Source organism: Triticum aestivum, chromosome 2A (assembly GCF_018294505.1).
Source record: "Triticum aestivum cultivar Chinese Spring chromosome 2A, IWGSC CS RefSeq v2.1, whole genome shotgun sequence".
Classification (NCBI taxonomy): Eukaryota; Viridiplantae; Streptophyta; class Magnoliopsida; order Poales; family Poaceae; genus Triticum; species Triticum aestivum.
In genome coordinates this window covers 5,107,646-5,134,713 of record NC_057797.1, presented here as the reverse complement: position 1 = coordinate 5,134,713, position 27,068 = coordinate 5,107,646, and the positions used below count along the sequence as shown (strand labels likewise).

Sequence of the window (27,068 nt, the reverse complement as noted above, 5' to 3'; positions counted from 1 at the left end):
ACCGAGCTCCGCTTCAAAATATAAATCTTCATCATCCCTTTGTTTGTCTAATCATCGCCCCTTGCTATGGTCACCAGCATTACATATCATATTAATCTTTAGCCAAGACAATTATACTCAAATGGTGTTTGATGACTTGATACTTTTTACACCCAATCTTCAGCAATATTTTTTTTCTACCTATCTTCAATAAAAAGGACAAGACGATAAAGAGAGAGAATGCATGCATTTGTTGCCTTAACTTAGGAAGGGAGCCTATTTCTAATCCTAAACGCTTGCTATATCATTGTATATTTTGAAAATCATCCCAATCTTCTTTATAGTATGATCTTTGAGGCAGACTGCAAGTTCCCATACATAACATAATCGGTAACATTTAAAAAAACGACTTCCATCCACTAGTGCAGAACCGGGCAATAGCGCCGGTTCGTAAGGCCCTTTAGTGCCGGTTCCATAACCGGCACTAAAGTGTGGTCACTAAAGCCCCCCCCCCTTTAGTACCGGTTCAGCACGAACCGGTGCTAAAGGGAAACCACGTGGCACGAGCCAGCTCCGGGGGCCGGGAGCCCTTTAGTACCGGTTGGTAACACCAACTGGTACTAAATGTTTGTTGGTTTTTATTTTATTTTGTATTTTTTAATTAAATTTGTGTTATCAATTTAATTTAGGATTGTTTTACGTTATAATGAGTTGTAGTCGTCATCATCGTCATCATCATCATCATCATCATCATCATCATCATCATCATCGCATATTAATAAATAAATAAACTCTAGCTAGCTAAAAATCATCGTAGTCGTCTAATTACCACTCTTTAATCATCATAGTCATTACCGCTAGCTATCTAATCATCACCAACACTGGCTAGCTTAAATAGGAAACGTTCACTTTCTAACAGAAGCAAAGATATCATCGAGTTCAACATAATCATCACCAACATCGAAGTTCAGGACACGGACATGAGACACTAATTAAGAGCATGAACTAGTGCTGCTCCCTCTCAGGTAGAATAGCATAGAACATGTATAGCTCTCCTGATTCATCATACTGAAGTATGCAGATGAATCTGTCTCCTAATCTTGGGTTGCGCTTCTCCTTGCTGCCCCCTAGTACTTCTCTGCGATCGTTAACAATTTTGCTCCAATCTTTTACTATTAAGCATTCTTCGCTTTCAGAAATCCTGAATGCACTCATGTGCAATGTAGGATATCTTGGCCGTAAGCTAACCATTGACATGTCACCTTTAGTCTCGATCCACTGAGGCACAACTGTCATCGGAAGTCCCTGTTGAAGAACATCGTATAGTAATTAATATACTAAGCAATGAAAGTTTAGCTTCAAAAATAATGTATGCAAAAGATGCACTAATTAAGGACAAATAGTTAAAATCTTACCATCTTTCGATTATAGATGTGACCGTAGTTCAATACGATCACCATTGTCGCACGTTTTGAGTACTAACATTTCTAAGTTCGGAAAAAAAAATTGTCTTGACAGTATTAAGATCCTCAAGCCATGAAACATAATGACTTATCTTCTCGCAGTTTAGTTGAGCCCCGGGGCAGTAGTAGGTCCTGTCTACCAAGCACCGGACATATTTGCTTGAACCGAAATAAGCTGACAATACATATTAGTTGTCAACTATTTTTGAATAAACTGTATCAAAGACATAAACATATGCATGCATGGTTGAGAAAAACTCACATAATGGTAGAACTGGAGGTGTTTGCGCATCGACCCAGATGTCTATATTACCTTCAATATCATCTTCCGGACGAATATCAAAGGTGACAACCATACCAGGCTCAAATGCATAAGACTTGCATAGTGCTTGCCAAGTTTTGCATTCAAAATGGGTGTATGTGTCTCCATTATATAATTTGACGTTGAAAGTATACGCATGCTCCGTCTTCAAGTAAACTCTCTTTACCTCCATATCATCTATAGCACTAAAACCTATCTTATCCAAGACAAAAATTCTTGCATGGCAGGGGATGCGCTAGTAGAATAGTGAAAATTCAAATTTATAAGTTGAAGCAAATGAAGCATAAGTTTTACATTCAAATAATAATTGCCAAAGTGACTTATTGTATCAACTTCGAATGTCTCATCCAGCTTGATGCTGAAGCGCCTACCATCAATAAGGAAATTTATGTCACACAGGCCGCGCTGGTCTTCACAGTGTTCGCACATAATGAAATCTTTTTTGTTGTCAGATGACATTTCCTATGTTCATATAGGTGAAACATTAAACACCTATTACTATCTAACATTAATTAATATCTAGCCAAATATATATTCATCTAACATTTGACATTAATATATCTAACTATATTCATCTCTAACAATTTACATTATTATATATTTAACTTTTCTATCTAATTCATCTAACATTCGACATTAATCTAACATTTATATAAACTCAAAATATATAAAAAATTAAATAAACAGAAAAACTCATTAACAAATAGTATTTTAATTAGATCATCAAATCTCAGATACCTAAATTTTCTTACTAAAAATAAACTAGTTATATTAATTATTGAACTAGTTCAAATCTCATATACCTAAATAAACTAGTTATATTAATTATTGAACTAGTTCAAATCTTATATACCTAAATAAACTAGTTCGACAATTTTCTTACTAAAAATAAACTAGTTATATTAATTATTCAACTAGTTCAAATCTCATATACCTAAATAAACTAGTTCGATAATTTTTTTACTAAAAATAAACTAGTTATATTAATTATTCAACTAGTTCAAATCTCTAGTTCGACAATTTTCTATCTAGCTAATTCATCTAACATTTGACATTAATCAAACATTCGATCATCTAATTAACTTTTCTAAAAAACAGAAAATAAGTAAAAAAATGTGTGTGTGTGTGTGTATATATGTGTGTGTATGTGTGTGTATGTATATATGCATGTGTGTGTATGTGTGTGGCCCCATACGCCGCCGCGCCGTACGTACGAGCGGGGGCGCCGGCGTACGGGGCGGGGGCGGCGGTGTACGTACGGGCGGGGGCGCCGCCATACGGGCCGGGTGCGACGACGACGGACGGTGGCGCGGCGGGTATACGCGAGAGCGAGAGACGTACGGGACCACGGCGGGACGACGACGGACAGCGGCGCGCGGCGTTCGGGGCGGCGGCGCGAGACGGCGACGACGACGGGCGGCGGCGGGGGCAGCGACGACGACGACGGACGACGGGCGACGGGCGGCGAGGACAGGTTCGAGCGGTGCGCGAGAGGTTGGAGACGAAAGAAGTGGGGAGATCTAACTGAATTTTCGTAAGTGTTATATATATAGGAGAGGCCTTTAGTACCGGCTGGAGCCACCAACCGGGACTAAAGGCCAACTTTGGCTAGGCCGAGAGGCGGGAAGAGCAGGCCTTTAGTACCGGTTGGTGGTTCCAACCGATACTAAAGGGTGGTCTTTAGTACCGGTTGGAGCCACCAACCGGTAGTAAAGGCCTCGCGCTGCCACCCTAAAGTTTAGTCCTACCTCGCTGGGCGAAGGGCAGCCGCACTGGTTTATAAACCCAGCCGCGGCTACCTCTTCGAACTCCTCTATATAGCAGGCTTCTGGGCCTAATTAATTAGGGCGCTGTGCCCTGTGAGCCTGCTGGCCCTTCTGGGCCTGCATTTGCACACCCTAGGTCTGGCAGGCCCACTGGGCAGCGCGCCAACAAATTTTTTATATAGTTTTTTCTTTTTTTGAATTATTTATTTTCTTTTATTTATTTTTGAGTAGTTTTTTATATAGTTTTTTCTTTTCTGCATTATTTATTTTCTTCTATTTATTTTTGAGTAATTTTTTGTATAGTTTTTTATTTTCTGCATTATTTCTTTTCTTTTATTTCTTTTGTTCTGGAAATTGAATGCTGCATACTAAACAATTAGGTAAATGACCGAAAAACAACAAATGATGTCAGAACATGTTGGAAATTGATGACGTCGCTTTGAATGCTGCATACTGAACACAAAAGAAGTCCGGAGTTCAAATAAGTTTAAAAAACATTGAAGTTGGCCGTGTAACAGATGAGTTCTCGTCCGAAACCCTGATACTCCGAAAGAGTTTGTCCAGTTTGTACACGAAGTGCGTCCAGTTTTTGCCGTGACCCTCTCTACTCTTTCGCGCATGCTATGCGGGTGATATGATGATACCATGCCAAGTTTCAACATTTTCAGGATTCATTTTGTAGTGACTTTCAATTTCACGGTCATTTAGCTCTCTAAAACAATTAGGTAAATGACCGAAAAATAACAAATGATGTCAGAACATGTTGGAAATTGATGACGTCGCTTTGAATGTTGCATACTGAACACAAAAAAAGTCCGGAGTTCAAATAAGTTTAAAAAATATTGAAGTGGTCGTGTAACAGATGAGTTCTCGTCCGAAACCCTGATACTCTGAAAGATTTTGTCCAGTTTGTACACGAAGTGCGTCCAGTTTTTACCGTGACCCTCTCTACTCTTTCGCGCATGCTATGCGGGTGATATGATGATAGCATGCCAAGTTTCAACATTTTCAGGATTCATTTTGTAGTGATTTTCAATTTCATAGTCATTTAGCTCTCTAAACAATTAGGTAAATGACCGAAAAACAACAAATGATGTCAGAACATGTTGGAAATTGATGACGTCGCTTTGAATGCTGCATACTGAACACAAAAGAAGTCTGGAGTTCAAATAAGTTTAAAAAACATTGAAGTGGCCGTGTAACAGATGAGTTCTCGTCCGAAACACTGATACTCCGAAAGAGTATGTCCAGTTTGTACACGAAGTGCGTCCAGTTTTTGCCGTGACCCTCTCTACTCTTTCGCGCATGCTATGCGGGTGATATGATGATACCATGCCAAGTTTTAACATTTTCGGGATTCATTTTGTAGTGATTTTTAATTTCACGGTCATTTAGCTCTCTAAAACAATTAGGTAAATGACTGAAAAACAACAAATGATGTCAGAATATGTTGGAAATTGATGACGTCGCTTTGAATGCTGCATACTGAACACAAAAGAAGTCCGGAGTTTAAATAAGTTATTAAAAATAAAAAAGAGGTGCAATGCTGGTTAATTTGCTTCAAGCCATTCGGAATAGTGTAGACTGCACTGCACATAGCTCAGTGCAATCTATGCTATTCCGCATGGCTTGAAGCTAATCAACATGTAGGTGAGCATTGTAACTCTTCGTCATTGTCTGTGCACTCACGGCTTATAAACCGCTCATACTGCCTCTCTTGGCGAGGTGTGACTAAAAATCAGCTTACAAAGAAACTCTAGTACCGATTCATGGCATGAACCGGTACTAAAAGTCTTCGTGGGGGCCCCAGACTGACCATAGCCTGACACAGCCTCATTAGTACCGGTTCGTGGCATGAACCGGTACTAAAGGTTACCCACGAACCGGTACTAATGATGTCCGCCCGCCTAGCCGTTGGAACCGGCACTAATGGTCACATTAGTGCCGGCTCAAATTCAAACCAGCACTAATGTGCTTCACATTTGACCCTTTTTCTACTAGTGATCAATTTCCGTTGTAGCCGGGTGCGACTTTCCGTTTTCATGTTCTAACGCATAACCATTAGAAGCAAGTCTTAATAGCCCAGTTCTATGTTCCAGCAGAATAACGTTTGTTAAGCACAACTTAACATGCCCGACAACATCAATCATCCTCCTTATAGTCTAGACCTGTCATATATGCAGAAACTGAAATAAATAGATAAAGCTTCCCCAAAGACAACTGATTAGTGCATACTTGAGAACTGGAAGCATAAAGTCTGCTCTCTTGATTAGGCGGCCTAATCAAGATGTACATATATACCTGGATGTTTAGGATTTGTCAAAGCGTACATTTGATGTGGTTAGAAATGTTATGCCAAATAAAGCAAACTACTCTAAAAGAGATGGATAGTTGTTATATTATTCAGCAGAATATAACATAAATGGATGCAATTTTCAACTTTTACCAGTTGTCACTGATAAGGTTTACCGTGAGCTAACACCTTGAAGCAAACATGAATCTTTAGAGCCACAATCAAAATTTTGCACAGCTGAAATTAAAATACTGGTAAAACAATTATTACCACCATAAGTATTCTGCCTAAACTATTTGAATAGAGACAACCTATTCACTCAAGGATTCCGGGGAGCAAGATGCAAGGAGGACTAAATTACTAGGGGTAATGAAAGTTACAATCTAGAAAAACTTGCCATTTTCATATTCTTTGGTAAACACATATTGTACTCGAGCAATAAAATCGTTTCTACAGAATCGAAGGTTTGAATCTTCTCCATTATTAGATGAACATAAAAAAAATGTCAGTGTCATTTATATAGAATGCAAAGAAGCAACTCCATGGACCCATAAAATAATTGTAAGTAATGAATTCCATACAACAACAGAAAATTTGTACAACAATCTTTGCAAGTAAAAGATTTCATTTAACAATACAAAATTTCTTCCACCAGGCAAGAACTGCTTGAACAAGCCTCTGCTCCTCGAGCTCTTAAAAGTTTGAAGTATTCCCGTGCTTCATCTCAGCCAAATGCACTACTATACTCCATTAACTCAAGCAAGGAGTGTATAAAAGAATATGTTCCATCAATCTTCTTCTAATTTGATATAAATAAGAAATAATGTTAGAAGTACATCAGTCCTTGATTTTCTTGTCTTAGATAGGGTCACTTGTAAGTTGTAATAGATGTATTGACGAACTGAAATAGATCAAGTTTGCCTTTTTGTGCCGGTTGGAGATCTACTGCTTCTGTATCTTGTGGTATACAATTCAAAGGATGCAGAAATTGTGAACTTGAGACTGAGACACCATGTAGTCGATTGGATATTGTTTGACACCAAACACGGATCGGGTACTTACCACAATCTCTTGTGAGAAGGTACTAACAACGAAGTGAGATTAATGCAACAGAAGATTCATATGCATACAGTCTGCTACATATAATTCATGGGTAGAACAGTACAACACAGCAAAAGAATGTAATGCCTGGAGCTAAATCTAACAGTTTTAGCAGATAGTTTTTATTTGTTGTACTCTAATCATCTATTACTACACCTTGTGTCTCCACAAACGACCAATTTCTGCTAAATTTGACAGTACAAAAGTAGAACGATGGCTTAGTCCAGAGGGAAGCTCAGGGGAATTCAGTGTGCCAGATTTGCAGCTACTACTCAAACTTGCTCTGGACCAGCTTTTCCATCACAATCCACACACTCTTTCCTTCCCCAAGAGAAAACGTAGAAGCTATTAAATCAGTTTAGTTGTGCTTCATATTGTTAGAATAAATCCAAGGCATACCATTGATTATCCAAGGACCAAGCAATCACACGAGCACAACACCGAGATTTGTTAACGAGATTCACCGATATGGCTACATCCTCGGGGCTTGACTATGGGCGCTCCTCCCGATGACACCGCTACAATACCGCACCCGGTCGCCCTGGACACCGGCACATGCCGCCGGCTTCCCCTGCGTTCCGGTGCTATTATGTTGGCATATGTTACATCGTGTGTCTATCCCCGCTATATATGAGAGGCCTAGGATACAAGTGTCCTACTAGGACACGACTACATATCCTATGTAAACACAATACAACTACAAGTCCAACTGTAACCTACCTTGTACACTATATTCGACACAACTCTAACAAACTCCACCTTGGCGAATATACTCCACCACCCTAGATTTGTCCATGCGTCAAACTTTCATGTACATTGAACTTGAGTTTATCTCATGAGCACCGCTACTACTTAAAAGACTTCATATGACTCCACCTGCAACTTGTAGTCCCTTCTTTTCTTAACCACAATCAATGCTCGAGCGAAATTAAGTTCCTTATTGCTTTAGTTTGTGCTCCCAACTTAACTCAACATCACCGCTCCTTTCTTGACCACCTATCTGAGACTTGAAGAAATTTCACCGTTGCTTGTAGTCATCCCGAGTCAAATTCACAGTTGTCTCACCACATGTATGACCATCAGAGCCATGGCCCGTCTCCATGTCCCGTGCATACCGCACACCTAGCGCTATTACTGCGTCGAGTCTCCGCTGTCCTGATCGAATCTCAAGAGTCACGAACCCACACCACTCAACCCCCACCGCAGAGTACCACCGATCATTGCCGACCGATGACGAGTTTCATGCTTCCATCAGACCACTGGGCTCCAGTACGAACTGCATGTCACTCGCTTTTCCCGCTGAATAGGCTTCGACTCTCTGAGCTCTTACGCCGTAGCCCCTCAATCAGCACTGAGTGAAGTCTTCCAGACTCCAGCTCCACCTTCAACATGACTCCATGGTAGATGATCAGTCCACCCACGCGCCCCGTCAACTTCAAGCTCCGTGTATACACCACCTTGAATCAACCCCGCGCCATACTCTTGTCGAAGCCACACAAGCCTTCGGGCATGTGCCACGTGTTTCCACGCCCCAGAAGTCGGTCACCATCAGCATCACGCTTCTAAGTCGTCGTCGCCGATCCCACCACCCTCTTCTGTACCAACCGACTTGCGTCGATCCATTAGGCTGACCAGTCTGACCCAGCCGAATATATCCGACTGCATGACACACTCGAGGCTCCCAAATCGTCTTCCAAGAATTTCCATCCATCACGTGATAATTCCATCTTAGCTGGCATGACTTCCTGCAACACCTTCAAACATCTCTGTTGTGCCAACACATTTTTCACCCTTGCCTGCCATAACCCAAGACTTTCAGTTCCGTCGAACTTATCCGCCTCAAACCTATAACCCGTTGATGCCAAAAATCTTTGTACGGCTGACACTCTCAAAAATTAACCAAGCTTCGCATAGATGCCCAAGTACACAATCGTGTGTACTACTAGTAGCAAATTCAACTAGTTGGTCTTCACGTCAAAGCTCCTGGCTCAATCTCCGATGCTAGCAATTGCGTTTTCTGCCAATGTCATGCTACCTCCGATGGATGGGTTGCTTTTGCTGCTGCATATCTCCGGCTCAAACACGAGGACGCGTAATCCTCCTCGGACTCGGTCCCCCTTTTTTTTCCAAAACGAATCCCGTACGCTTTGCCACGCCAACGTTGGCTACCATCGAGTCCTCAGCCTCTTTCCTGCTTGCCACTGCGCCGTGACAGCCCCACGTGGGCTCTGCCCGTGCGTTCCTGGCCATGAACACGCGTGTGCCCTAGGACGCATCGCCTAGGCCCGCTGACTCGCTGAGGTCAACTCGATCTGTACGCCCGCGTCCGCGTCGTTATCTGCGTTGCAAGCTGTTTTCGATTGCTTCTTTCAATCTCGTCGAGAACCACGCCGCAGCCGGCTGTATCTCAAACTTGATACTTGCTCTAGATTAATAGTTCACAGCCTCCGAATAACCTAGCTCATGATACCACTTGTTAGAATAAATCAGAGGCATACCGTTGATCATCCGAGGACCAAGCAGTCACACGAGCATGACACCGAGATTTATTAACAAGGTTCACCAATATGGCTACATCCTCGGGGCTTGACTATGGGCGCTCCTCCCCATGACACCGCTACAATACCGCACCCGGTCGCCCTGGACACCTGCACATGCCGCCGGCTTCCCCTGCGTTCCGGTGCTATTATGTTGGCATAGGTTACATCGTGTGTCTATCCCCGCTATATATGAGAGGCCTAGGATACAAGTGTCCTACTAGGACACGACTACATATCCTATGTGAACACGATACAACTACAAGTCCAACTGTAACCTACCTTATACACTATATTCGACACAACTCTAACATATATCAGTTGGGAAGCGTAAAATGTTAATATAGCTAAAATGGTACTACCTTTGACTGATATAAGATGTTTTTGCAGTTCAATTTGAACTGTAAAATGTCTTACATTAGTGTAAAGGGGGAGTAATAAGCAAATAAAGAATATTTTTTCCCTCTCTATATGCTTGGATACACGCATCATGAAACTGGTATATACACCATACCATGCTACACATTACTTCTCCTCTATCCCTTTCATAATTTAAACTTCAAAGAAATAGCCAATCGAAAGGTATTGAAAATGTCAAAACGCTGGTTGGAAAAAATTGTCAGAATGTCTGCTAGTAACAATAGAAAAGACAGATAGATAACTAAGCACTAAATAAATGGTAAGCCACTAAGCATGGATGTGATTTCAACCAAGCCCAATAACATGGCCTAAATTAAGCCAAAGAGCCTCTGTCAATACTGCATTACCTCTTCAAGCAAACATTTCTGAGTCTCCGACGTGAGGAAAACAAATACTTACAACAGTCCAACTATGCTTTAAAAATGGAATCACGACTGACTCGGTGAAAACCTGTAAAGATAATTAATCAATACAGTCATTTTTGCTTTCAGACGCAATGGGGAAATGAGGGCATAATGAAATCAGTGAGCAGCAACACGAAGAAGACCAATTTTTACAGTAATATAGAGTTCTCCACAATCTTAATTTTAAAGATTATTGAACAAACAGCTACAAGAAAATTAGGGAAACCATCGGCCACCCTTCAATCACCAATTGTGAACATGCAAACAATTCTCCAGCTCACATGCATAGACTGGGTCGAGAGGACACATGAACTTCAATGGTGAGGAGACAATCTACGTTACCCTAGATGAGGAGGCGGGTCATGGTGAGCAGGACATGAACTGCAGGTTGCAGTGCTGCTACATGGTGCCCTCCATCAGGGCGAGGAGTGAGTAGATTAGCACAACTCAAACGAACTGTAACAGTATCATCATCTTAGCACCTTCAACCAATCAAACACTAAAAAAAGAGAACCAAGCAAGAGAATCTTTATGACACAATGTAATTAACAGAAAATAACATTAATATATAAGCAGCTCACTATACTTGGAAGAAATCTGCAACAAATTAAAGGAGACAGAGAGAGATGTGGGAGCTACAATACATGAGCATGAACAAGAAAATCATTGGCAAGTACAAGAAGTTAAAATTCACACCAATATATAAGCAGCAAAATTATCTCCATTATTTGTTCTATGTAAGCTAAGCAGCAGCAGCACACACAGCCCAAAATTGCATCATTACGAATAGCTAGAAAATGAATTAAGATGAACAAAAGAAGCAGACAACGTCGCAGGCGCCAATGTCCCTGTAATCTACCACCCACTGTGCATATGGACAGCAGCTTATATATGTCCCCTCCACTACTTCTCCTATGAGAAAACTGAAAATAGTCATGTCCTCAGGTTTAGTCAGTAAGGAAATGCCAAGTAGAAAGCATATTGTGTCTGATTCATTATACATGTCTCTGAGTCTTTCAGCAATGTTAGAGCACTGATCCTTGTATCTTTCTTTAGCAACATTGAAATCCTCCTGAACCTTTAGGAATTCAGACTTGTGTAAAAAGCAAGCCAATTATTGGAGATAACAACATGGACTGAAGAAATAAGCAGAATACAAAATGAACTTTATAAGGAAAATTCAGTGTAACACATACTGTGTTTTATCTATCTGGCTATTTAAATAAGAGTAGACCTTATATTTCTTTTTGTACTCCTACAAATAAGGGAAGAAGTTGTTGGTGAAGAAACCGGCAGGGTTGGGGGAACAATTCAGAGGTCGAAGCAGCGGGGAGGAGTCCCGGCGGTGTCGTGGTAGCAGGGGCGGCGTGAGCCTGCAACGGCTGCGGCGTCGAGTGTTGTCGGCAATGGATGGTCAAGGGGTGGGCACTTGGGGTAGGGCTAGCTGGTTGGCGCGCCGACTGAGTAGGCGGAGAAGCGGGGGCCGGCGGCGCGCGGCAGCGTGGCAGAGAGTGAAGGTGGGCCGGCGGAGTTGGCAGCGAGGCGGGGGTCGGCAGCGCACTGGAGGTGGGATGGGATCATGAATTCAGAGGCAAGGGCGCGGTTTTTTTTTCTTTCGCTCATACCGGTTCGGGATGAGTTTTATCTGGACTGCGGGTTGATTTTCATAAAAGTCAAGGTTTTTTTTGCAAAATTGTCGCGACCAAGAAAGAACGTAGTGGTCAATCGAGTTGATAATATTGCATTTAGTAACACCTTGCATATGTTTTAAATTCAAACTGAAAGCGTAAAATCACGGGAAGAAGCATATTATGACGATGAACCCATGGAGTTAGGGAAAGATATGACTTGTACTTGGTCATTCAATCCCTAATTACTCATGTTAGCATGCATGTATGATTTTTTTTTTGCGGGGTATATGGTGAACTCATATTTGTATTCCACAAAATCTGCAATATTTTGTGGGACTTGAGGACGAAATTTCAGATGGATGTGTTAGGAAGTAAAATTAATCGTTACGAAATTATGAGATGCTTTTCATGGCAACATAATGATATTGTTTTCATTTAACCAACATCAATGGCTAGATCAAGTTAAGAGGCATCTATTGAATATTATGTGTTACGATATGGCTAAGTCAAATTGTTTAAGATCTTATGTGGTTTAGATACAAACCGTAAAGATATTTTTCGATGTAGTTATGATAATATATCGGCTCTAAATACTCGTCGCTATCAGGAATCAATGATTGGGGAAAACCGTAAAAAAAGTACATGTTGACTAAATAAGCAGCAACAACTTGAGAGGCAGAGAAAGGTTGTGCCGATGACACAAAATGTGTGTATTTAGAGAATTGATCATCAGACCACAACATCTGATAATGTCTATGCTCTGTACTTGTAGAAATGACAAAGAAGATACTGGAATGGAGCAACAAGGAGGGGAACAATGCGATCATCGGACATGCAGACGAATCTGAGAGTACAGCGCTCCACTTTGCTGCCTCAGCGGAAGGCAGGGAGTTAGAAGAAGCGAGCAGTTTCTTCACTCGATTCCTCTTTCGGCGGCCCATGCACAATTCTACATCGATACGTCTGCTACTGGATGCTGACCAGTGTTCAGCATGCCGGCCAGACAAAAGGGGGCAGTACCCTATACACATTGCCGCGTCGATGGGCAAACTTGGGGTTGTGGCTCTCATTCTTGACAAGTGCCCAGAGTGCGCCGGTCTGCGTGACGCCCGCGGGCGAACGTTTCTCCATGTCGCCATCGACATGAGGTGGGAAAAAATAGTGGACTACGCCACCAAGAACGATACGTTCGCCTCCATCCTGAATATGCAGGACAACAGTGGTGACACGGCGCTGCACTTAGCTGTCCAGGTTGGGGTGCTAAGGATATTCCGTAATCTGTTACGGAATAGGCATGTATCCTTGAATCTGGCAAACCACAAGGGCCAAACACCAGCTGACCTCTCAAGGAGCACTATTCCAGCTGGGCTTTACTACAAGACGGTAACCAAACAAATTTAGCTTGGTTTTTCTGTTGCTATCTATCACTTTCTCTCAAGTTACAAGCTACTACCTCGGTAACTAAATATAGAACGTTTTTGTAGCTTATTACTCTCTGTTCATATTGGTTTCTTCAGAATGCTCGGATGTGGATACTTTGGTCCCTGGTAAAAGCAAATGCTCTCAACGGCAATGACAGGCGCGATCACTTCCAGGAAAAGCACATTCTTAAGCTAGACGAGAGCAAAGAGTCGAAGAAAATGACGGAGGCGGCCCAGATGACTGGTATTGGCTCTGTACTAGTTGCAACCATGGCATTTGCTGCAGCTTTCACCATTCCTGGAGGTTATATAGCCAGTGAGCAAAAAAATGGTGGCACGCCGACACTCGCTGGTTCTTATGCTTTTGACGCATTCATGTATGCTGTCGCGGTAGCATTCATCTGCTCCATGCTTGCCACGTTCAGTCTCATGTACTCAGGTATGGCCACGGTTGACTGGAAGATCAGAAACAATTACTTCAATGACTCCTTAGGCTGGATGTGGAATTCCACCAGAAGCTTGCTGGCCGCCTTCGCGCTGGGGGTATACCTCGTCCTGGCGCCCGTAGCTAGTACCACTGCCGTTGGTGTTTGTATTCTCACTTCGGGTACGCTACTCTTCAGAAATAGGGAAGTCGGACGAATCCTTATTTGCACATATACGTTGCACAAGAGACTCGGAATCTTCATATGGGTGAGACTTGCTACCAGGATCCTCCCAATTATACTTCAATCATACTTTGTCTACATTGTTATCTTCGTTTCCCCGGTATGTTTTCATGGGATTCTCAAGCACTTCCCAATCTTGGGTGCATCGAAATAGATTGAACCTCTTGGGTGCATCGAAATAGATTGAACAGGTCATGGTCCTACATAGAAACTGTTAAATGTGTAACAGAGATTATTGTAACCTACGTCGAAGAGAAAGGACGATGTTTTGATATTGCTGCTGCATTTTGTTGATGACGTTCTTAGGGATGTTTTGAGGATCATTGTAGTAGGGTTCTTACTTATATGTTTATTTATCCCATCTATCTAAAACGTATTCTGTTCAATCCTAAGAACACCATCATGCCCAGTGCCTTATTTGTAGTGGTGGATTAATTAGAATATGGAGTTCCTCTCCATGTTCCATTTGCAAATTTGGGATTATTCTCAATAAAGCTCCCGGCGCATGCATCTCTCTGAAATATCCAAAGGTAACAAATAAGCAAAGCCACTGCTTCGCCTCCCCGCAAAAATAAAATAAAATAAGCAAAGCCACTGCTTCGCCACAAAGTCCATTAAATAGTTTGCCATCTCGCCAACCCAATTAAATATGATATGATGAATATATGGGAGCCATCTCCCCAACCCAAATACTATGACGAACCTCCTCTCATCTCTTTTTTCTCTAAAATTCATTTTCTCCGAATATTGGAAATAATCTGAAACCACACGGTTCAATATGCTACTCCCTCTGTTTATTGGAAATCCGTGCTCAACCACCACAATGATTCGACTTTAGCTACTACACATGAGCACTTAATAACAAACCATTTTGTTAACACTATAGATGTAGACACTTATACATACGCACATACACTCGTCTTTATAAACGCACGCACACCCTATTCCTATGAGCACTTCCGAGTGGCTGAGGCACTACTGGAATTTTTCTCTTTGCCGAGTGTTAGGCTCTTTGCCGAGTGCATTATGTCGGGCACTCGGCAATAGTATCTTTGCCGAGTACCTAACTCGGCCAAAACGCGAAACTCGGCAAACAGGTACTTTGCCGAGTGTCGTGAACAAAACACTCGGTAAAACAACAAAACTCGGCAAACAGGGCTTTGCCGAGTGCTACACTCGGCAAAAGGGGGTCTTCGCTAAACTGCATGGTTTTAGCTGTAGAGGTTGCATACGACCTTGGATGAAGATGATCCAAAAATCAAAGTTGTTCATTTTGACGAGACGGAAAACTTCCATGTTGAGAACTTTTCATTTGAGGCCTTATTAATTACAATTTTTGGCATGCCAAATATTAATATAGTCTCAAATGACCAAGGTGATGGCCATATTCATTGCATAGTTTATTATAATGTTCCCAAATAAGACACATAGGTGCATCTTGACATTGAAAACTATGTTGCCAAATAAAATTTCCTAAGATTTTGTGCAAAACAATCAATTTTCATATTCCAAGTGTCAAAAATGGGTGTTTTTCGTGAAACAAGTACAAAAATCAGGGTGCAAAATGGCACACTCAAATTATCACAGTAAGTATACCATATTTTATGCCCAATTCCCAAGTTTCATACATTTTCTAGTTTTCTAGCTACTTTCGCACATTTAAATGACTTTATAGCAATTTTCCAAAAATAATTCAAAATTGAACGGCAAGTGTGTGATAGCTCAGTCATAAAAATTAGCAAAAAAATATTTTTAGGTACACAAGTAGTCATTATATGGGAGAACCACTTAGAGTTTTGAGAGATTCAACCCCTTGTGAAGAATAGTCATGTCGATCATTTTTACCATTTTGGAAAAAATGAAAGAAAAAGGAATAAAAGTTTTAAAAAATGCAACCTTTCAGATGGAGTCCTTTTATGTGTACTAGTTGCAAGGAAAATTACCAAACTTTCAAATAACAAATTTGAAAAAATAATCCTTCACAAAACGGACTATCGTGTATGAACATTCATGAAATTCAAGTCAAATGACGAAGTTGATAGTCATATTCATTGCATAGTTTATTATAATGTTCCCAAATTAGACACATAGGGGCATCTTGACATTACAAACAATGTTGTCAAATAGAGTTTCCTAGTTTTTTGTTAAAAAAATCAATTTTCATTTTCTAAGTATAAAAAATGGGTATTTTTTGTGAAGCAAGTACAAAACTCAGGGTGCAAAATGATACCTCTCCAATTATCACAGTAAGTAGAGCATATTTTATGCATAATTCCCAAGTTTCATGGATTTTCTAGTTTTCTAGCTACTTTCGCACATTTAAATGACTTTAGGTCAATTTCTTGAAAGTAATTCAAATTTGAACTGCAAGTGTGTGACAGCTCTGTCATAAAAAATGGCAAAAATTATTTTTAGGTACACAATAGTCATTATATGGGAGAACAACTTAGATTTTTGAGAGATTCAACCCCTTGTGATGAATAGCCATGCCGACCATTTTGATCATGTTTTGGAAAAACTGAAAGAAAAAGAATACAAGTTTAAAAATGCAATACTTTTGCATGGAGTCCTTTTATGTGTACTAGTTGCGAGGAAAAACACCAAACTTTCAATATAACTAATTTGAAAAAAAAATCCTTCACAAAATGGGCTATTGTGTATGAAAATTCATGGCTTTCAAGTCAAAGGGCCAAGATGACAGTCATATTCATTGCATTGTTTAGTATAGTGTGCCCAAATTAGAGACATAGGTGCGTCCTGACATTAGAAACAATGTTGCCCAATATAGTTTCCAACTTTTTGTACAAAAAAGTCAATTTTCATTTTCTAATTGTCAAAAATGGGTGTCTTTTGTGAAGCAAGTACAAAAAGCAGGGTGCAAAATGGCACCACTTCAATTATCACAGTAAGAAGACCATATTTTATGCACAATTCTAAATTTTCATAGACTGTCTAGTTTTCTAGCTACTTTCGCACATTTAAATGACTTTATGCCAATTTTCCAAATGTAATTCAAATTTGAACTGCAAGTGTGTGGTAGTTTATGATAATGTGCCAAAACTAGGCACATAGGTGCATCTCGCCATTAAAAACAATGTTGCCAAATAGAGTTTTCAACTTTTTATAAAAAAACAAATTATTTTTTTATTTTCTAAGTGTCACAAATGAGTATTTTTTGTGAAGGAAGACAAAACCAAGCTGCAAAATGGCACCATTCTAATTTTCAAAGAAAGTAGACCATATTTGATGGAATAAATAGAAAAGAAAAAAAAGGAAAAAACATGTATTACCGAGTGCAACACTCGGTAAAGTTTACTTGCCTGTGATTGGTTGGAAGACAATGTCACGGATCAATGACGTGGCAAACATACAACCACACATCTTGTATCACTCTGGAGATCACAGCCACACACATCGTTGTCACAACAAACACGAACACACTCACCTATATATGCATCTCACACGCACACAGCCACACACTGTCTTATCCTCTCTCTCGTCTCTCGCACTCACACCTAGATAGGATTGTAAAAAAAATATGAAGTGGCGATTTTGGGAGAAGCTGGGGAGGGGGGCGATTCTGAGAGGATCGCTGAAAAGAACTGGCCCTAAGGGCATCTTCAGCCGTTGGCCCCCCAGGGGGCGCCTAAAATCGCCGCCTGGGGGTGAGCCGGCGCAAAAATTGGGCCTGGGGGCGAGTTGGTCCCCAGCCGCCGGCCCCAGGGCCGCCCCAGGCACGTTTTAAAATAAAAGAAGTTCGGCTTAAACACGATAAAATTCGGCCAAACACGATAAATTTCGGCCAAACACGATAAATTTCGGCACATTTCGGCGAAGTTCGCGGATTTTCATTACATAGCATATATGCATAAACTAATCTAAAGAAAAACTGGCTGAAGTCGCCGCCATCGTCGTCGGCGGCCTTCTCCTCCTTGACGCGGGCGCCCCTGCTGGACCCCTGCCCGGCGTCGAACTGGTGGCGGCGCGTCGTCGTCGTCGTTGCTGTCGCAGATGACGACGACTCCGCCTTCGTCGCGGCCGCGTCGATGCTCCGCGAAGCGAAGCAGGGCGGCGCGCTGGCGCTCCTTCTCCATCGCTATGGAGTCCCTGCGCGCCCATTCCAGGGCCGCGCCATCGTCGTCGAGCTCCGTCATCACCGGCGCGGCCGGCTCCTTCACCGGCGCGAGCCCCGGCTCCGTTTTTGGCTTGACGAAGCGCGGAGGAGGAGCCTACGAGTAGGCGCGCTGGCCGCCCTCATTGATGATGATGCCGGCGCTGCGAGTGCGCCGGCCGAGCGGCGTCTCCGCCGCGGGCTCGGCCTTGACGCCGAGCAGGGCCGGAGTGCCGGAGGAGTGCGATGAATATCGGGAGGAGGAAGAAGAGGAGGAGGACCCGAACCTCCTTGGCGCCCATGCCCCGGCGCGTCGGTGCTGCGTCGAGGCGGCCGCCCTCGCCGGGTACGCCAACGGCGGGTCGTTGCCGCCCTCAAGGTACGTCAGCACGCCCTCGAGTGTGCGGCCGGGGACGCCCCACCACAGGTGGCGCCCCTCGCTGTTCTGCCGGTCGCCAACCACCGGCGCGCCGTTGATGGACGCCAAGCACTGCTGCTGGCGGCGCTCGAAATACGCCGCCCAAGCCGCGTGGTTGTCGGCGGCGTACTGGGGGAGGGAGAGTTGGGCGTCGGTGAGCGAGGCGCGCACGACCTCAACTTCCTCGGCGAAATACTTCGGCTTCGCCACAGGGTCGGGCAACGGGGGAATGGGCACTCCCCCGGCGCTGAGCCTCCACCCCGTCGGCCCGGCACCCATGACCGGCGGCGCCGGGATGTTCGCCTGGAACAGGAGCCAGGACTCCTGTTCGCGGAGCGAACGGCGGCCGAAGCCATTGGCCGCCGCCTCGTCTCCGGGGTAGCGTTCCGCCATGGCGACGGGCTCGGGAGAGGTAGAGAGATAGAGGGAGGGGCTGGGCGGCGGCGCTCGGGAGAGGTAGGGAGAGGGAGGAGCTGGGCGGCGGCGAGGGGCGGGGCTGGTGTGGGCACAGGCGAGTGCACGCCACCGGCTATATAGCCGCGCCGCACCCGTGTGTACGCGTGCGAGGGAGGGGAGGCGTCGGTGCGTCGTCCCGTGACGCGCCGCCCGTGAGGAATCAATGGTAAGGCTGACCGGCGGCAGCCTTGCCATTGATTCCCCGCGGGAACCGAGGCCGTTGAGGGAAGACGAGGCGCCGTGTCGCTGACGCGGCGGGCCTGCGGCTGTTTCGCGCCAAAACAGTTCGCCCCGGCGCCCCCGGGCGCACCCCAGCGCGCCGGGTTCGGTCTGGGTTCGCCAGCGCTGTTTTCGACCCAGGCCGGCGAAAATCGGGCTCCTGAAGGCGCGACTTGGCCGTTTTTTAACGCCGGCGCGAAAAATCGACTGGGGAGGCCTTCCTAAAGACGCGGCTGGAGATGCCCTAACACCACACATGCGTCCATGGAGGGCTCGAAGCACGCCGGCATCGGACTTGAGCAGTCGCAGCACGCCGCCGCGGACTCCGCCAGGGCGACCACCTCGAGGCACGACTCGAGGTTCACATGCGCGCCATCCGGACTCGGCTCGCCCGCATGCCGATGCCCAAGTACTCCGCCAAGGCCGCCACCTTGAGGCCGTCCTCCCTGCCGCTCTGACCAAGCCCATGCGCGAGCACAACGAGAGAGTCGACGACCCCGCGAGCTCCGACGCAGGGAGGCTGAAGGGCACACGCACGCGCGAGCAGCAGTACGTATGCGCCGGCGGTGAGCACAAGCAGCCGCACGCGGTGACAGCAGCTTGCAGAGCACAAGCAGCAGCCGTACGTGGAGCTAGCTAGCTCAAGAACAAGCAGCAACAACACGTAGAGCTAGGTAGCGAGCCAGCGAGCAGTATCCATTGTCAGTACCGAGTGTGACGACCTCCGGGCGGCACCCTGTCATCGTTTTTTTACGAGAAAAGTATACTTTTCATTCCTTAACTTTTGGCAAAGTCTAAATTTGATCCTTCAACTACGAAACCGGATAACTTGCGGCCCCAACTCTTGAAACCGGACAAGTTTTGTCCCTCGAGCAGTATCCATGCTGACTCAACGTGGTTTTTACCGGTCCAAAGTGAGACGTGGCAAAGCTTTTAGGTACAAAGAAAAGAAAATGAAAACACATGCATCGCTCATGTGAACTCCTTTGACACAAAACATCGAACAGGTCTTGTGCGTGCGCTCGCATGGCCATGCTGGCATGCTGCTCTCCCGAACATCACCCATAAGGATCTCCTCCCACACCTCCGGCTTCCCCTACACGCATCAGCGTGGCCAGTATGGCCGAGGACGGTTCGGCACAGCGAGCATGGACAAGGGACGGATGCGGTGGCTGTTGGAGTTGTGTCGAATATAGTGTACAAGGTAGGTTACAATTGGACTTGTAGTTGTATTGTGTTTAGATAGAATATGGGGTCGTGTCCAAGTAGGACACTTGTATCCTAGGCCTCTCATATATACTGGGGGTAGACACACGATGTAACCTATGCCAACATAATAGCACAGGCGCGCAAAGGGGAGCCGGCGCCGTATTCAAGTTTGGTATTTCGGGTGACTGGTGTGCGGTATTGTGACGGTGTCACGGGAAGGAGCGTCCGTAGTCAAGCCCCGGGGATGTAGCCATATCGGTGAACCTCGTTAACAAATCTCTATGTCATGCTCGTGTGATTGCTTGGTCCTCGGATGATCAACGGTATGCCTCGAATTTATTCTAACAAGTAATATCAGAGCAAAGTTCGAAGGGGCTGTTAAAGTTGATCTAGAGAAAGTGCTTTGCAAGATGATCGTTGAGTTATATCGTGGTGCAAGACGGCAGCGATGGAGCGGATCGTTGTCACATGGTGTTTCCGTGTTTGATCAGGGCGGCCGTAGTGTTAGCAGCGAATAAAGTAACTCTGGATGCGATTGGAATTTTTGTAAGGCGATGCAATCGATGGAAGCGGCTAGGCTTAAAGCGTGCAAGCGGGCGGTGTTCTGTCTCGACGACGCGATCGGAAACAACGGCAGGCGAGTCGTGCGGCGGTCGATCACTGGTCGATCGTGCGAGCGTACAAGGTGCGTGATGAGATCGCTGAAGCTGGTGACGGATGGCAGCGGCCCATAGGGCAGGAAGCCAGCTAGTACTTACCAAGGACATCGTGAGGATTTGTTTGAGAAAAAAAAAGACTACAGGACCACGTGTGTGTGTGCACGGGAGCAGTTTGGTTGGATCAAGTTCGGCCGTTTTTCTGCTATAAGGTACACGGAGAAGCAACAGCAAATAGTGACAGGAAAGAAGAAGAATTTTGCAGTTTGCATGGAAGTTCTTTCTGGGTTGATTTGCTGGGACAGCTTGGAACACGTGGACAAGTGGTGGAGGCGCGCGGACAAGCGTGTCATATCGGATGTGCGTACAAGGCTTGTGGAGTCTGGTGCATGTCGTGTAGCCGGAGAAGTTCGGTTGGGTCGGACTGGACAGTCTGACGGATCGACGCGAGTTGGTTGGTACAGAAGACGGTGGTGGAATCGGAGACAGCAACATAGGAGCGTGATGCTGATGGTGATCGACTTCTGAGGCGTGGAAACACGTGGCGCAGGTCCGGAGGGCTTGTGTGACTTCAACAAGACTATGGTGCGGGGTTGATTCAAGATGGGGCACATGAGAGCTTGGAGTCGACGGGGCACGGGGTGGCATGTACAACCACCATGGAGTCATGTTGAAGGTGGAGCTGGAGTCTGACGGAAGACTTCACTTGGTGCTGATTGAGGGGCTACGGCGTAAGAGCTCGGAGAGTCGAAGCCTATTCAGCGGGAAAAGCGAGTGACACGCAATTCGGATTGGAGCCCAGTGGTCTGATGGAAGCGTGAAACTCGTCATCGATCGGTGATGATCGGTGGTACTCTGCAGTGGGGGTTGAGTGGTGTGGGTTCGCGACCCTTGAGACTCGACCGGGACAGCGGAGGCTCGACGCGATAATAGTGGCGAGGCGTGCGGTATGCACGGACATGGAGACGGGTCAGGGCTCTGGTGGTCATACATGTGGTGAGACAACTGCAAATTTGACTCGGGATGACTACAAGCAACGGTGAAATTCCTTCAAGTTTCAGACAGGCGATCAAGAAAGGAGCGGTGATGTTGAGTTCAGGTAACTCTTATGTGTGACACCCAATATGTGAGTTGTTCACTTTCACGCAGGTCAATGATCAGTGTGTGATGGCGTTGGACTGATACTCTGGAAGTTGGAAGCACAAACTAGAGTAACAAAGAACTTAATTTTGCTCGAGTGTTGACCATGGCAAGAAGGGACTAGAAGTTACAGGTGAAGTCATATGGAGTCTTTGGAGTAACAGCGGTACTCATGGGATAAGCTCAAGTCCAATGTACATGAAAGTTCGACGCATGGACAAATCCATGGTGGTGGAGTATATTCGCCAAGGTGGAGTTTGTTGGAGTTGTGTCGAATATAGTGTACAAGGTAGGTTACAGTTGGACTTGTAGTTGTATTGTGTTTAGATAGAATATGGGGTCGTGTCCAAGTAGGACACTTGTATCCTAGGCCTCTCATATATACTGGGGGTAGACACACGATGTAACCTATGCCAACATAATAGCACAGGCGCGCAAAGGGGAGCCGGCGCCGTATTCAAGTTTGGTATTTCGGGTGACTGGTGTGCGGTATTGTGACGGTGTCACGGGAAGGAGCGTCCGTAGTCAAGCCCCGGGGATGTAGCCATATCGGTGAACCTCGTTAACAAATCTCGATGTCATGCTCGTGTGATTGCTTGGTCCTCGGATGATCAACGGTATGCCTCGAATTTATTCTAACAAGTAATATCAGAGCAAAGTTCGAAGGGGCTGTTAAAGTTGATCTAGAGAAAGTGCTTTGCAAGATGATCGTTGAGTTATATCGTGGTGCAAGACGGCAGCGATGGAGCGGATCGTTGTCACATGGTGTTTCCGTGTTTGATCAGGGCGGCCGTAGTGTTAGCAGCGAATAAAGTAACTCTGGATGCGATTGGAATTTTTGTAAGGCGATGCAATCGATGGAAGCGGCTAGGCTTAAAGCGTGCAAGCGGGCGGTGTTCTGTCTCGACGACGCGATCGGAAACAACGGCAGGCGAGTCGTGCGGCGGTCGATCACTGGTCGATCGTGCGAGCGTACAAGGTGCGTGATGAGATCGCTGAAGCTGGTGACGGATGGCAGCGGCCCATAGGGCAGGAAGCCAGCTAGTACTTACCAAGGACATCGTGAGGATTTGTTTGAGAAAAAAAAAGACTACAGGACCACGTGTGTGTGTGCACGGGAGCAGTTTGGTTGGATCAAGTTCGGCCGTTTTTCTGCTATAAGGTACACGGAGAAGCAACAGCAAATAGTGACAGGAAAGAAGAAGAATTTTGCATTTTGCATGGAAGTTCTTTCTGGGTTGATTTGCTGGGACAGCTTGGAACACGTGGACAAGTGGTGGAGGCGCGCGGACAAGCGTGTCATATCGGATGTGCGTACAAGGCTTGTGGAGTCTGGTGCATGTCGTGTAGCCGGAGAAGTTCGGTTGGGTCGGACTGGACAGTCTGACGGATCGACGCGAGTTGGTTGGTACAGAAGACGGTGGTGGAATCGGAGACAGCAACATAGGAGCGTGATGCTGATGGTGATCGACTTCTGAGGCGTGGAAACACGTGGCGCAGGTCCGGAGGGCTTGTGTGACTTCAACAAGACTATGGTGCGGGGTTGATTCAAGATGGGGCACATGAGAGCTTGGAGTCGACGGGGCACGGGGTGGCATGTACAACCACCATGGAGTCATGTTGAAGGTGGAGCTGGAGTCTGACGGAAGACTTCACTTGGTGCTGATTGAGGGGCTACGGCGTAAGAGCTCGGAGAGTCGAAGCCTATTCAGCGGGAAAAGCGAGTGACACGCAATTCGGATTGGAGCCCAGTGGTCTGATGGAAGCGTGAAACTCGTCATCGATCGGTGATGATCGGTGGTACTCTGCAGTGGGGGTTGAGTGGTGTGGGTTCGCGACCCTTGAGACTCGACCGGGACAGCGGAGGCTCGACGCGATAATAGTGGCGAGGCGTGCGGTATGCACGGACATGGAGACGGGTCAGGGCTCTGGTGGTCATACATGTGGTGAGACAACTGCAAATTTGACTCGGGATGACTACAAGCAACGGTGAAATTCCTTCAAGTTTCAGACAGGCGATCAAGAAAGGAGCGGTGATGTTGAGTTCAGGTAACTCTTATGTGTGACACCCAATATGTGAGTTGTTCACTTTCACGCAGGTCAATGATCAGTGTGTGATGGCGTTGGACTGATACTCTGGAAGTTGGAAGCACAAACTAGAGTAACAAAGAACTTAATTTTGCTCGAGTGTTGACCATGGCAAGAAGGGACTAGAAGTTACAGGTGAAGTCATATGGAGTCTTTGGAGTAACAGCGGTACTCATGGGATAAGCTCAAGTCCAATGTACATGAAAGTTCGACGCATGGACAAATCCATGGTGGTGGAGTATATTCGCCAAGGTGGAGTTTGTTGGAGTTGTGTCGAATATAGTGTACAAGGTAGGTTACAGTTGGACTTGTAGTTGTATTGTGTTTAGATAGAATATGGGGTCGTGTCCAAGTAGGACACTTGTATCCTAGGCCTCTCATATATACTGGGGGTAGACACACGATGTAACCTATGCCAACATAATAGCACAGGCGCGCAAAGGGGAGCCGGCGCCGTATTCAAGTTTGGTATTTCGGGTGACTGGTGTGCGGTATTGTGACGGTGTCACGGGAAGGAGCGTCCGTAGTCAAGCCCCGGGGATGTAGCCATATCGGTGAACCTCGTTAACAAATCTCGATGTCATGCTCGTGTGATTGCTTGGTCCTCGGATGATCAACGGTATGCCTCGAATTTATTCTAACAAGTAATATCAGAGCAAAGTTCGAAGGGGCTGTTAAAGTTGATCTAGAGAAAGTGCTTTGCAAGATGATCGTTGAGTTATATCGTGGTGCAAGACGGCAGCGATGGAGCGGATCGTTGTCACATGGTGTTTCCGTGTTTGATCAGGGCGGCCGTAGTGTTAGCAGCGAATAAAGTAACTCTGGATGCGATTGGAATTTTTGTAAGGCGATGCAATCGATGGAAGCGGCTAGGCTTAAAGCGTGCAAGCGGGCGGTGTTCTGTCTCGACGACGCGATCGGAAACAACGGCAGGCGAGTCGTGCGGCGGTCGATCACTGGTCGATCGTGCGAGCGTACAAGGTGCGTGATGAGATCGCTGAAGCTGGTGACGGATGGCAGCGGCCCATAGGGCAGGAAGCCAGCTAGTACTTACCAAGGACATCGTGAGGATTTGTTTGAGAAAAAAAAGACTACAGGACCACGTGTGTGTGTGCACGGGAGCAGTTTGGTTGGATCAAGTTCGGCCGTTTTTCTGCTATAAGGTACACGGAGAAGCAACAGCAAATAGTGACAGGAAAGAAGAAGAATTTTGCAGTTTGCATGGAAGTTCTTTCTGGGTTGATTTGCTGGGACAGCTTGGAACACGTGGACAAGTGGTGGAGGCGCGCGGACAAGCGTGTCATATCGGATGTGCGTACAAGGCTTGTGGAGTCTGGTGCATGTCGTGTAGCCGGAGAAGTTCGGTTGGGTCGGACTGGACAGTCTGACGGATCGACGCGAGTTGGTTGGTACAGAAGACGGTGGTGGAATCGGAGACAGCAACATAGGAGCGTGATGCTGATGGTGATCGACTTCTGAGGCGTGGAAACACGTGGCGCAGGTCCGGAGGGCTTGTGTGACTTCAACAAGACTATGGTGCGGGGTTGATTCAAGATGGGGCACATGAGAGCTTGGAGTCGACGGGGCACGGGGTGGCATGTACAACCACCATGGAGTCATGTTGAAGGTGGAGCTGGAGTCTGACGGAAGACTTCACTTGGTGCTGATTGAGGGGCTACGGCGTAAGAGCTCGGAGAGTCGAAGCCTATTCAGCGGGAAAAGCGAGTGACACGCAATTCGGATTGGAGCCCAGTGGTCTGATGGAAGCGTGAAACTCGTCATCGATCGGTGATGATCGGTGGTACTCTGCAGTGGGGGTTGAGTGGTGTGGGTTCGCGACCCTTGAGACTCGACCGGGACAGCGGAGGCTCGACGCGATAATAGTGGCGAGGCGTGCGGTATGCACGGACATGGAGACGGGTCAGGGCTCTGGTGGTCATACATGTGGTGAGACAACTGCAAATTTGACTCGGGATGACTACAAGCAACGGTGAAATTCCTTCAAGTTTCAGACAGGCGATCAAGAAAGGAGCGGTGATGTTGAGTTCAGGTAACTCTTATGTGTGACACCCAATATGTGAGTTGTTCACTTTCACGCAGGTCAATGATCAGTGTGTGATGGCGTTGGACTGATACTCTGGAAGTTGGAAGCACAAACTAGAGTAACAAAGAACTTAATTTTGCTCGAGTGTTGACCATGGCAAGAAGGGACTAGAAGTTACAGGTGAAGTCATATGGAGTCTTTGGAGTAACAGCGGTACTCATGGGATAAGCTCAAGTCCAATGTACATGAAAGTTCGACGCATGGACAAATCCATGGTGGTGGAGTATATTCGCCAAGGTGGAGTTTGTTGGAGTTGTGTCGAATATAGTGTACAAGGTAGGTTACAGTTGGACTTGTAGTTGTATTGTGTTTAGATAGAATATGGGGTCGTGTCCAAGTAGGACACTTGTATCCTAGGCCTCTCATATATACTGGGGGTAGACACACGATGTAACCTATGCCAACATAATAGCACAGGCGCGCAAAGGGGAGCCGGAGCCGTATTCAAGTTTGGTATTTCGGGTGACTGGTGTGCGGTATTGTGACGGTGTCACGGGAAGGAGCGTCCGTAGTCAAGCCCCGGGGATGTAGCCATATCGGTGAACCTCGTTAACAAATCTCGATGTCATGCTCGTGTGATTGCTTGGTCCTCGGATGATCAACGGTATGCCTCGAATTTATTCTAACAAGTAATATCAGAGCAAAGTTCGAAGGGGCTGTTA

The 27,068-nt window shown here is 45.7% G+C and overlaps 1 protein-coding gene across 1 annotated transcript; it reads left to right on the top strand.

Moving 5' to 3' along the window:
* The first annotated feature begins 12,690 nt into the window (after positions 1-12,690).
* LOC123186860 (protein ACCELERATED CELL DEATH 6-like) lies at positions 12,691-14,302 on the top strand. The gene is made up of 2 exons (XM_044598535.1): positions 12,691-13,299; positions 13,434-14,302. Exons 1-2 carry the CDS (start codon positions 12,691-12,693, stop codon positions 14,157-14,159), a joined length of 1,335 nt encoding a protein of 444 aa, XP_044454470.1. The 3' UTR covers positions 14,160-14,302.
* The last annotated feature ends 12,766 nt before the right edge of the window (positions 14,303-27,068 follow it).